The following is a 13,119-nucleotide window of genomic DNA, read 5'->3' on the forward strand; positions in this document are numbered from 1 at the left end:
AGGGCCTGCCAAAACATTCTGAAGCACTTAGTTTGGAGTTCAGTAGAGATTGTTTTAATAAATACAGTTCTTTTACGGTAACTCAGCTAGGTGGGCCACCACAGGGCGCTGTGCTACCCCAACAGATCACAGTTTAATGCCAAAAATAACCTCATGAAAACAAATATCACTTTCACGATCACACAGAGATGTTTGAGTTTCATAACTTGCAGCATTAATCTTATTAAAAGAGGCCAGTCATTTGCTAGAGTTCACATTTAAAGGAATCTGGCCAGAGCTGAGAATCCACTAAACCAGTGCTCTTTTGCAGTCTGCAAACTAGGAAATGGTGAACTAGGAAACAGCCAAGCTGCCCTGAAAAGTAGGTTAGGTTTCTTCTTACTATAGTTTTCAGCAAGCTAGACTGCTGCATCTTTTCCACAGTTGTGGCTGCTGATGTGAGGGATGCAAGACAAATAGCTTTTCTGAAAAGTAAAACATTTGTTAAGATGCAAAACATTTGTCATATTACTGAACACAATCCAAAATGTAGTAAAAGCTATCATACTCTGCTTATAGAGAAACCAAACACTGCATATTTTTAAAAACAGACACACCAAAAACTTTTCTTAATTTTAGACTTCTTTATTTTCCATAAAACTTAGAAAACATGAGCATTTTAGCACCTCAGGTTTCATGCTTCAACATTCTTTTTTTCAAGTGTAACCTTTAAATTACAAACAGTAGGCACAGCAGGAATTATTTTAAACTGATCCCTTAAAAAACAAAGGCAAGTCAAAACCCTGCACATTTTATAAAAGAGCAACTTCAACTTCTTGATTTCCTGATACAAAATTCAAGTAGTGTTAAATAAGAGTAGACAAATTTTGTGTCCAAGACATTTTGGTATTAGAAAGTTTGCAGAAAGAGAGCTTGGATTTCCAGCACTGAACTGATGCAAAATTAAAAAAAAAATAGTTGCAGAATAGTTCCCAGCCTGATCAAAGGACACTTGGTGAGAAGAAAAGATTTCCAAGTTGAGGATTTCTTCTTTTAAAAGCTTTTTTTTAAAAAAAGTACCCATATGTGTATTTTTGCCAATGCTTTGCATTTATCTATCATGCACTTCTTTCTTAGAAGAATATTCATAGATAACTGAATATGCAAATATTTCTTTCTTTAATCAAGATATGTACAAAAGACATATTCATAACGTTATTGTAATGGATGGAAAACCCATGTGAAAAGTTTTATAGATCATTGGCATCAATGATTTTTCCCTTCCCTTTTAGACTCCCTTTTCACAAGGGAGCAAAATTATAATTCTTTAACTTTGCAACTCAGGGCTCAGATCAGATGCTTGAAGGTTTCTTTATCTATATATTTAATTTTTTTAAGAGTTTGGGTTTCTTTTCCTGCTCATTCTTTTAGCCCAAAGCAAAGCAGCAGTCTAGAAGAAGTTTCTTTTGTCACCATCTTCTGGGAGTAGAACTATAAATAAGAGTTTGTCATAGATTGCCAAACGTTGTCTGTAACAGGCCAGGGAAATAAGATTAAGGGTCAATAAATGATACTGCGATGTATCTTGTTCCGTTCAAAATGGGAAGTCCTTCATGTAAATGGGTAAGTCTTCCTGGATGCATAAAACTCCATCCTTTCCTGGGTGATTCTATGGAGCAGTTGTACCTCAGAAATTTGCATCCACCTCCCTATAAAAAAAAATCAGAAACCAAAGCCTTTAAATCACCATCTGGCAGAAATCAATAGAAACTGGGAGGGTTTTTTTTGTTATAAAGCAAAATACAATAAGTAGAAGTGCAATCAATCCCGAGTGCATTAATTTGGACCAACAATATACTGCATTTGAACAATAACACACCTTAACATTTCCCCATTCTAATTCATATGTAGGGCAACATCATTGTGGAAATGGCATGATAGATGATACTGGCCCTGTTTGCATCAAATACGAAGTCAAACCATGCCTTAACATGTGTGTCCCGGGAGTTAAGGTTGCAGCTACTACTACTCACCTGATCCTGCAATTGTTCCACCCAGGCATAAGCCATGGTTTGGCTTAGTGTTGTATTCAAACCTGGGTGTGTGGTTTATCTACCCCAGACAACCCACAAGCAGTTAACCAAGAACGAACTTTGGTTACAACTCATGGTTTGTCCAGAATGAAACAAATCATGAGCCTGGCGTTGGATGTAGCACTAACACAAACTATGACTTAGTGCTGGATAGCAAAGCAACAGCAGCAGCTGTGATCTGCATGCCAAGAATCCACACATGTGCTCGTTTCTGCTAAGCCATTATTTGGTTTAGCGTTACATGCCAACCAGGTCAATAGCTTTTCTAGTCTAGGCATCAGTAGGAGGAGGTTGCTAGGCCTACTCCATCCCTTCAAATGCACTATCTGAAATCTGGTAACAACCTAGAGGAAAAAGATTGGAGGGGGTGGTTTCCGAGGCAAAAAGTCATACCACTTGGAGAGACAAGGGAACTTTGCCTCTATTCCTTACACCAGCCTGTGCAAACCTGAAGGATGTGGTATCTACAATGGTACCTCCAGTTGCGAATGGGATCCATTCCGGAGGTCCAGCCACATCCTGAGGAATTCGCAACCAGAGGACTGCTGCGCATGTATGTGGTGCGTACATGTTCTGCGCATGTGCACAGCACATAGAGCGCTTCTGCGCAAGTGTGCACGGCAAAACCCGGAAAAATACTTCCGGGTTTTCCACGTCCGTATCCTGAAGTTTACATATCCAGAGGGATACGTAAGCGGAGGTACGACTGTGCTTTGTTTTTAGTGCTACCATGTGCCAGTTACTGCAAATCATTCTGCAACCTACCTTCTGCTGGCCACTGTCTTAAACTATTTGTAACATGATCCTTCAAAAAAGCAATTTTTTGGTGAGGGATCTGCGCCCTCTCCTTCTCCATACAAAATAATCCTATCACTGATTTCAACACTGAATACAGCTGTCTGCTTAAACTGCCATGTCACAGCAGCATGATGCAATTAGACTGTCACTGTTCTAATACTTTAGAAGAACCAATAATTATTATTGTGGTGTCGTTTTCTTATTTAGGACTTCTCAGCAAGCTTAGTGGGAAATGAGTCAGAGAAGTCGAAAGCCATTGCTGGAATAAACAGATTTGCTCCAAACGTACTTCAAAATCTCTTCCCACTTTGTTGAGAGCTATGTTGATAGTAAATGTTGAGGAGTCGTGATGAGGTCTGAGGGAACGTTGTCTCTCAGTAGTGTATTTCACAACAAAATTCAGCAAGGCATGGCCCTATAAAGAAATAACAGGGCAGTTAAGAAAGGATAGCTCATGGGAATCCCTCACGCCTTCTCCCTGCGATGATAAATATCTATGATTTACTGTCATGGATCTCCTCCCACCCACTGTTTATAATAGCTCCTTCACTTCCAGATGTCCTCAACTTTTGTCTCTCTCTTCCTTTTTTAAAGATTCTGAGCCTGCAGACACAGAGTTCACCTAGCACATACTTCATGGGAAACTACTGATAAATGAAATAAATAATATTTAGCATCTCTGTGGCACAACGGGTCAGTGCATCTGGCTGCTAAGCAGAAGGTTGGTGGTTCAAGCCCCAACCAGGGACAGCTGTTCGCAGGATTTCTCCATTGCAGGGGGTTGGACTTGATGATCCTTGGGGTCCCCTCCAACTCTACAGTTCTGTGGTTCTAATTTTGGCTCCTGAGCGTGAGAACATAAGAAGAGCCTACTGGATCGGGCCAACAGCTCATCTTTGTCCAGCATCCTTTTTTCACAGCCGCTAACCTGACGCCTATGGGAAACTTGCACACAGGACTCAAGCAAAAGAGTACTCTCCTCTCCCAGGATTCTCAGAAATTAAGTAATTTTCATGGTGCAGAAGCTGAAGTAGGGATAGGGGAGGCATGAATAGCTCTCCTAGTCTCTGCAATGCCCCCTCATGTTGCTTGCATGTTGTTGGGTCACCCACATGGGCAGAAGGACCTGTGAGTGGATGTACTGGGTCTGTCATGACTACTCTGTGTTTGGGTACTGCACCTGTGCTTGAGCCTTTAAGTCTTACTTTTTAATAACCATTTAAACCTACCTTTGTATAGTAGCCGGCAAACACTTTTAGTGTTACAGGCGCTATGTATTCTCTAATGAAATGTAGCCACACGCTTTCCAGCCCAACTTGTTTCATGTGAATGTCATCAGTTGGAACGTTTTCATATCCTCCAGAAATGCGGCTGTCCTAAAACAAGACATCACAGAGATGTTCAGAGACATAGGGCATAAGCTGGTGGTTTTCAAATCATATGGGGCACTTTGTAAAGTAGCACATGCCTGTCCAATTCTAAAGCTTTCATACTCTGGTACCTTGAGACACATCCCAGTGAATAAATATACTTGTTGCATGGCTTAGTTTATGGGACCAAAATGGCAATCCATTCTTCTATCAAATGTATTGTGTAAGGAATTGGTACAACAATACATTGTTTTGTTCACCAGATAATTCAGTAGTGGCTGAATGCATCAATAGATGTTTCATTAAAAAAAAACCCCCACTGAAAATATAAGCTTATTATTAAAACCATCTTAGATGAATGAAAACGAGCTTTTCAATATACTGAAAGTGTAAACTGCCTTACAATGTTGAAGAAAATAGTAAAGATGGCCTTTATTTTATCATTCATGAAGCTTAGGACTCATTTTAATCAGTGATATTAAATTGGGCTACCTTATAAAAAACACTTTGGCTTTTATGTGTCACTATTTTTATTTATGAAAAAAATCAAGTACAATGCAATAATGACAGTATTATAGAAAAAATGGAGACACAGTGTTATTTTTGTTACAGGTTTTTGCTACATAATAGATCTACCTCAAAGTACACAATTAGTTTTAGATTCAAATCCATATGACATTTTGACTTTGTAAATTTGATAAAGGGTTAGATTGTGATTTATTTGTTTTTAATTTATTAGGTTTCTTACTCACTCTTCAGCATGAGGTCCCAGGGTGGGTACAGTTATGTTACTATAACAAATTGCCAATCTAAAATTAAATTTTGCAGTCCTGATTGAAACGTCGGACACAATCCTGCCCCAATGAACTTGCCTTGTATGGGTGTATGTGTGCACCTGCAATGACGGTCCCATGGGTGCCTCACACAGGGACATCTGCATGCATAGGGGAGGGGGGGTCGGATTGTGGCTCACCTTTTGTCAGCAATACATACTTTATTTTCAAAAACAACACCCATATAAAAACAAATTAAAAGAAGTTTCCAACTATTATGCTTACATGGTGTTTTCCACCTGACCAACGTCCATAATGTTCCATCTCCTGGACCAGTTCATCACAGGCTGTCTCAGAAAATATGGGGAACCAAAACACATCTGGGCATGGCTATAGGTGGGAAACATAAACCTGTGATTAGCATTTTGTGCTCCTTTGTGTAGCATAAAAGGCTGTTGTGTAGCTTATGCTTTACATCTCTGAATTTAAGGTGGAGGAGGACTGCAGGACTCTGTGGTCCATCACTACAGCAACTAGTCTAACCCCTTTGATTTTGTTTTGTTCCTTAAATGTTATTTCTTGTCTTTTAACTTGCGGATACAAGAGTTATGCAGCAGTTGCTCTGCATCATACACTTGGCCAGCTACGTAAGAGAAAACACAGTGAAATCTCTAATTATCTGAAAGGAGAAACCATTTCAGTGGCTGCTTGGGTCAGTCACTGTAGAGCAGTTTCCTCTCATGTGCCCACAAATACCCACAGCAGAAGGTCACATTTGTACTGATCTACCTAGTGTTCCCATATTTGAGGAAAGGAACGTTTTCGGCTGTGGTAATTTGGTTTCCCCTAGAAGGACTGGCACTACAATGTGGTGAAGAACTCAAACAGCTGCCCAGGCTTCCAGCAACTCCATTCCTCCAAGCTTATGGGACTCTTGACCCTAACCTGCTGATTCTTCCCACATGCGAGAGAGAGAGAGAGAGAGAGAGAGAGAGAGAGAGAGAGAGAGAGAGAGAGAGAGAGAGAGACCATAAATTAGCAAAGCATGGAAAGCCAGGTCTGTTGAAGAAGAAATGGTTTTTCAGTGTCAAAGCAGAGAAGTATTGGGCCACCCCAACCCCAGGTGGTTTTCATTGCTAGGTGCCGGGGTGAAAAGAGGCTGCGTTCCCCCCTCCGACTTGATTTAAAAGAGAGGAAGCCCCGCCTCCCGGCTGACCCTATTGGTCGGCCCGGGAATGACGGAGGCGAGAACTCCCATCCCGCGAGGGGGCTGAGCTCACAGCCCCCATCGCGAGAATTGAGTCGGGCCATGCCCACAACACCACCTCCGTGTAATGCGGAAGTGGTTTTATTAGTGCTGCTGCTGCCAAGTTTCAGGTGGGTGTGGGAGTTACAGAAACACATACAGAGCCCATAAATAATTAGCTAACTCCAATCCAAGTTAAAACCCATTTGTATTTTAGCTCGGCTCATAAATGAAGTTCAGTCCCTTTGTGAGTCCTCACATAGAGGTTTTCCTTACCTGTTCCACTATGTGCTCAGTGAAAATTTTTGAATAGTTGGGGTTTATGTAGGTTTCCTTCCAATCCTGAGAACAAAGATTTGTTTGTTAGATTAAGACGAGAGCGAGAGAACAACCTACACACAGAAGTGCTTAGAATGTAGGGTTTCAGCAAAGGATATCCTACTCAAAGCAGACTCACTAAAATTGATGAACATGACGAACTTGGTTACATTTCAGTGGGTCAGGTCCTGAGTACGGCTTAGTTGGATACAACCCATAGGATTTTTTTTCTTTCAAATTGAGCAATGAAGGTTAATGTTGAAAAATTTAATGGATTAAGATCCCCATGATAAGAAAACATTTTGTGATTTGTTTGCTCACAAAAAGGGGTTATTCAGGGTTTTTTAAAAAGAGATGAAAATAATTATATTGCATTCTTTGATACATACCACTGGATTTTCAAAGATCTGCCAAAGATCATTGTTGTAGTGAGATATATTGTAGTTGGCGGTTGATATAAGTCTTCCGAATTCGTGTCTGTTAGTGATGTACATAAAGACACCCTACCACCAGACAAAAAACATCCTTATGTTAGTTTAATATTTAATATTTAGAAATACAGAAGAAACTATACCATCCAGTCTATATGAATACTCATCACCCAAACTCACTATCATCCCCATTCTGAATATATAAACTACAGTCCTCTTTATCTGAAATTCTAACTATGTATGTTGTACTCTTTGGGGGATTTAAAGAATCTGTATTGCCAACTGACCAGATATAGTCAGTAAACAAAGAAAGGATTGTGATATGGGCTAAGGCTATTTGTTTCTTTTCTACATGCAATCCATGCATACAAAGAATTCCCAATTCATGAAAATGTAGGAAGCAGAAGCCCTGAACATAAGGCAATTCATGCCTGTATCAGAGACCCACACACAGCAATCTCAGTTATGTTTTAATATTTATACATTTATATAACTGATGATGAGTGACGAGATTAATTTATGAAGGGAAAGTTGGTATATTTCCTTCTATACATTTTTATGTAGTTGTCTTACGTCCTAAATATTTAACTAATATTGATCTGTTGGATTCAGGTAAAAACATGAATAGAGAAGCAAGTGTCGGAGTTCTATAGAGTGTCAATTTCAGCCCATTTCCTACCAGATCCTTTGGTGAGTTGACCTGTAATGAAAATGTTCCCCTTCAAATAGTTAATTTTATGAATATGATGAAAACAACAAACCACTGTGCAATGCTTGAAGAAGGATGAAAAGCAAATTGAACTGGAACAGTAGCAAAAGCCACACGATCCTTGTAGGACTGATTAACTTCATATTAAACTGAACAAATCAAATTAAGTAAATTGGGAAGGTATGTTGTTTTCCTTTTCAATATAAACAGGCCTACATTTTCAAACTGATCAAAGATACTGTTGCGTTTGTCACAGCCCAATCGCTTGCCATTCTGAATAATGGTGCTTCAAGACATTTGCTTTTTCTGACACTTGTGGTTTTGTGAATGACCAGCATGCTGGTCACCTTCAAGCCAGACATCAGCCACACCAATCCTCATGTTGATGATGATCTCTGTCCAAGCAGGCTAGTAGGACCAGCCAGGGGCAGCACCAATTGAACAAAATATGTGATAGTGACTTCAAACCTACATGGCAATACAGGCCTATCCTATAATGAGGTGTGTACTTCCTGGTTTGCTTCTGGGTCTGTGACTACTGTCTCTAAGGAAGCAGATATCTATGAGTTTCCTCAGTGATCAGGATAGGGCAGTCTTTCCAACCTGGAGCTGCTGGGATTGGCAATCCAAAACATCTGAAGGCTACCAGGTAGGCATAACAAATTGTCGCAGACCATGTTGCTCAAGTTGTGAGGCAGATACACTATCTCAAGTACATAAGGGTTGGGTTTAAGTCTTTTGGGGGGATATTTTTTTAAAAAAAAAGTTGTAATGTTCTTTATTTTAAAAAAGAACATAATAAACATGTACTCAACCCATGGCTCTTATTAAACAATAAATACGAAAAGCTGAATCAAAAAAGCTCTGCCAAAAACAGTTAAGTGATGATTATGTAACACTTCCCTCTGCTACAAAAAAATACACCACACCACTGTCCAGTTTTATGCTCCATTACTTCCAATGGAGTTGCGTCAGCATAGAACTGGCGAAATACAGTGGTAAAGCATGCTTTTGACAGTTGGTGTATTGAAAACCATGTCATTGCATTAGAGACATAATTTCTCATGAGAAGTGTAGGGAAGCCACAGTATGTTCTGTTTTTACAGCACAAGGGAGCTTCAGCTTTAATCATAACCAGATATTGAAAAAAATGTGCATTAGGGGAACAGGGAACAGCAAGCAACTCTTATTAAGCAACAGATTTTCTGGTTCCTACAACAATGGATAACAGAGTGTGGGTAACTTTGTCTCAGCAACAAAAAGCCATTGAATTACATCCAGTTTTAGAATAGAATAGAATAGAATAGAATAGAATAGAATAGAATAGAATAGATCTTTATTGTCATTGTCCCCTTGCGGGAACAACAAAATTTCTCGGTTGCTGTATCAACTCAATTAAAACACTCCACATGAATTAAAATACTAATAAGCACAATACAATACAGAACAGTAAAGAAATGAAAATGAAAATAAAATGACTTCAAAGTCCAGAATTTCCATTTAAGGCCAAAATTGCTCTAGGAAAGAAACTGTTCTTGAGACGGCTCGTTCTCGCCATCTCTTTCACTATAAAGAGCCCATTAAATTGTATTTAACTTTATGCAATTCACTAATGACTGTTTGGTTCTTGGCTTAAAGACTATTTTGGCATTATATTTCATTATTTTTTCCACCCTTCCATAAAAAAATCCATTGTGAAATTTGACGCTATTATGCTGCTAACAGCTGTGGCTTCTTTTATTTGCTAATGGTGGGACTACCTCTCGAATGATGTGGAGTGGCCCCATTCATAGATTCATTCATTTATTAACAGGGTCACATAATCTGGGTTCTATCAGCTGATCGTAAGGCTTCAGGGAATGAATGAGTTTCCCACAATTCCTCCCACCACCACCCCCTGCAGCCTCTCTTCCCCTCTAAATCTGCGTTAAGAGTCCCTCTGGGGTTTTAGGAAAGTAGGAGCATATGGGAGGGAGGGAAATTTCCAAAAATCCATTCCCTCTGCATTCTGCTAGCAGGAGCTTTACTGTCAGCTGAGTGAAACCCATTGGATACAGCCTTTTTAACTTCCAAAACAAGTGAAAGTGATATAGCTAAATGAAAGACAAAGAAAGTTCAAAGATAAAATCCTCAAATCTCCATTAGTCTCAATGGAACATGAGCTCGCAATGAAATTAATGGAGACAGAATCTTAGAAGCAATAGTCAATGCTAAAATGAGTTGCTACTTAGACGATACCACAAAATTTGTGATTCTCACATGTATATAACTAGGAAGCAGGGCCTTGTAGCACAAGAATGATTTACATTAAAAGAATGAGGAAAGGTTGCTTTTTGGCGATTATGCCACATCAGAATTTTGGGTACAGTATATGTTTAAGTACACTAGCATACTGGCTTACACACTCAAAAATGTGGAAAATGTGCTACTGTTGGGCTGAAACGTGCCCTCCTGCATGCAGAAGGAGGTACGTTTCCGAGCACAGTTCAAAGTGTTGGTGCTGACCTTTAAAGCCCTAAATGGCCTCAGTCCAGTATACCTGAAGGAGCGTCTCCACCCCCATCGTTCTGCCCGGACACTGAGGTCCAGTACCGAGGGCCTTCTGACGGTTCCCTCGTTGCGAGAAGCCAAGTTGCAGGGAACCAGGCTGAGGGCCCTCTCGGTGGTGGCGCCTGCCCTGTGGAACGCCCTCCCATCAGATGTCAAAGAGAAAAACAGCTACCAGATTTTTAGAAGACATCTGAAGGCAGCCCTGTTTAGAGAGGCTTTGAATGTTTAATTGTTTTATTTCATTTTTCTGTTGTAAGCCGCCCAGAGTGGCTGGGGAAACCCAGCCAGATGTGCGGGGTATAAATAATCTATTATTATTATTATTATTATTATTATTATTATTCTGCTCACATCCTCTGTGAAAACACAGAAGAAGCAAAAGGTATGTCCTTCCATTTGGACAAAAGGCTTCACAAGACCTTGGGCAACCTATACAAGCATAATCATGAAAACTGCCAATCAGAAGGGTCGCTGAAGGGGTGGCACTTGCCTGACCTCCTGACACCCCCGTGGTTGGGACATGCCACAGAGTAGGGACAAGGCAGAGGTGAAGTTGATTTGGTGCACACCCACCAGTCAGAGAGTGCTAGCTTGGCTTTGCCAGTATGTCTGCATCACAACGGCCTTTCCTTTCCTAATACACCGTAGCGATGTGGGTGACAGGAGGTCAAGTAAATGCCAGCAGCCAATTGACCGCTATCTATAGAACCTACTCAACATATCCCTGTGTGAATTATTGTACAAATGTTTGTGTGGGGCAGCACTGACAGTTGTTTCCCTTCTATTCGTGATTTAATCTTTTGAATGGCCACAGGGGGGGGGGAACAGATTGGTTTTTGCAAAAGTTGTATCCATGGGGCTAAAAGCTCAAGACAAAACAATGCCCAGTTATCACTGGGGTACAGGGAACGGAAGGAGATACCTCCCTCTAGGAGAGTAAAACCGCATTGTAATAAATGAGTAAAAAAATGAAAAGAAAGAAAAACCTTTGGGGGTCTGAGCATATGGAATGTTTCCGCAGAAGGGGAGCCTTTTTCCCTTTGTAAGGTCTAAAACGAAGGAGGAGAAGGACCACATCAGTTGACCTTTCATTGCTCTCTTTCGCACTGTTAAGAGCTGCATTCGCTTTCTGCTGCCATGTTAGATAAACAAGATCCTTTAATCAAAAGCTGTACCTTTTACGGACATCATGCAGCTCTAAGCAAAGCTTAAAACGTACGGGTTAAAAGCTTGAACTCTCAGCCTCTTATCTGCTGCAACATATATATACAGATATATGTATATGTATTTTTAAAAAACATACACACAGAGACAAGCTCGTACCAGGCTGCTTCACAGCATAAGAATGAGAAAAAGAAGACTTTTTCTGACGAGCCACAAAGTCAGATTAGTTGAACGTGAGCACGTTGTAAGCACAGATTGCAATAACTGATGCAAGAAAGGTTGAGAACAAGAGAATGCTGATTGGACTATTCTGCAGAACGAGTACAAACAAAAGAAAATCATGCCTTGGAGGGAATAAACTTCAATACTTGCCAACTTTTCTTGTTCAATTCAGCAAAATTATTTTTCAATGCTACATTGCCTGGAAATAGCTGTCATTTGATTCTGCTCTGCAACTAGTGTAGATATCAGTACAGATACAGATTTACATTTGTATTGCAATGATATTCATATATGTTCTCATAATGCTAGCATCCATTAAACGCTAATAGCGACAAGGAACATTGTTCCTGTTTAGCAAAATTTAATCTGCCTTGAAATAACAAGATCAATCATTCCTGCCCTTGAAAAAGACAATTCTAAAATGCAATAATGTGATATCAGTTCTATTGTATCCTTCATACAACATATAGCATTTGCGATGGTTTATTAACTCAAGAACAAAATTTAGAAAAAATGGAAAATCAGCGCTGAGCTACAATTACCATATGAAGTAGGTATTGATTAAGTTCACAAGTAATTTTGCATTCAGAAACAGGCAGCACACAATATTTATGAGTGTTAACTATACTCAAAGCCAAAAAGTTGTGATGTGAATTGGTTCAACTGCTGCCGTTGTGAAGAGGTAACAAAGAGTCATGAAAGTGATTGTAACTCACAAAAAAATTGGCTAGTACTTTAAATTGGAAAGAAAGAACAACCAAAGTGTAGCGAGACATTTTCAAAGCTCATGCAACTCACCATTTCTCTGGCATTCCTGCAGAGGGCCATATCAGGATCCAACCTGTCCCTTGCAAAATAATTTCTCTCTTTCATCTCAGATCTGAGTGTTTGTCCTTTGATCAGATATATGTTAGCCACATAAGGGATGTTCCAGACACCCCTGGAGGAAAATGGTAAATTGAGTTGCGTGTAATATACACTTGGGTGAATTTCATTTAAGTTTCATCATTTTTCATCATTTGTTTCCTATGGTGAGAATTTTGCACTCCTCAAACAGGATGGAAATACTATGCGAGTGTAATTTTTTAAAAAATCATCTGTACCCTTGTTGCGGAGAAGCTCCACAGAGCTCCACTATACAGAACTACAGAACTGAGAGAACATTATCCATTTGTAAACAAGACTAAGGAGACCAATAAGTTACTGTGGAATATTTGGTAATGTAACCACATAGAGAAAGGCACAAACTGAACCATTCTAAAATTATATTTAACACCCGGCTGTAGAACCACATGCCCCACAATGCTACTTGACCCTGTGGCAGGTTTCTAAAGCTGGACAAACAATAAACAAGCGAAATCAATCATTTTTTGCTTGTTTTTCAGGTCAGGTTCCTCACTCACAGAGACATAAACAAGAATAAAATCAAAAAATAGCTGAATTGAGAACATTCACTTTTAAATATC

The 13,119-nt window shown here is 39.7% G+C and overlaps 1 protein-coding gene across 4 annotated transcripts in view; it reads right to left on the minus strand.

Moving 5' to 3' along the window:
- Positions 1-603: 603 nt before the first annotated feature.
- Positions 604-13,119, minus strand: part of PLOD2 (procollagen-lysine,2-oxoglutarate 5-dioxygenase 2) — a 64,440-nt gene continuing 51,924 nt past the window's right edge. For 2 of the 4 annotated variants that reach the window (XM_088669100.1, XM_035133113.3), the window contains 8 exons: positions 12,452-12,593; positions 11,254-11,316; positions 6,967-7,080; positions 6,536-6,601; positions 5,299-5,403; positions 4,100-4,246; positions 3,160-3,285; positions 604-1,688 (listed from right to left, as the gene is read on the minus strand). In XM_088669100.1, coding sequence (XP_088525226.1) covers positions 1,533-1,688; positions 3,160-3,285; positions 4,100-4,246; positions 5,299-5,403; positions 6,536-6,601; positions 6,967-7,080; positions 11,254-11,316; positions 12,452-12,593 — 919 coding nt within the window. In that variant the 3' untranslated portion in view covers positions 604-1,532. The remainder of the gene's footprint in view (positions 1,689-3,159; positions 3,286-4,099; positions 4,247-5,298; positions 5,404-6,535; positions 6,602-6,966; positions 7,081-11,253; positions 11,317-12,451; positions 12,594-13,119) is intronic. The other 2 variants (XM_088669101.1, XM_035133114.3) reach the window with 1 other exon arrangement.

Source organism: Zootoca vivipara, chromosome 5 (genome assembly GCF_965207765.1).
Source record: "Zootoca vivipara chromosome 5, rZooViv2.hap1.1, whole genome shotgun sequence".
NCBI lineage: Eukaryota > Metazoa > Chordata > Lepidosauria > Squamata > Lacertidae > Zootoca > Zootoca vivipara.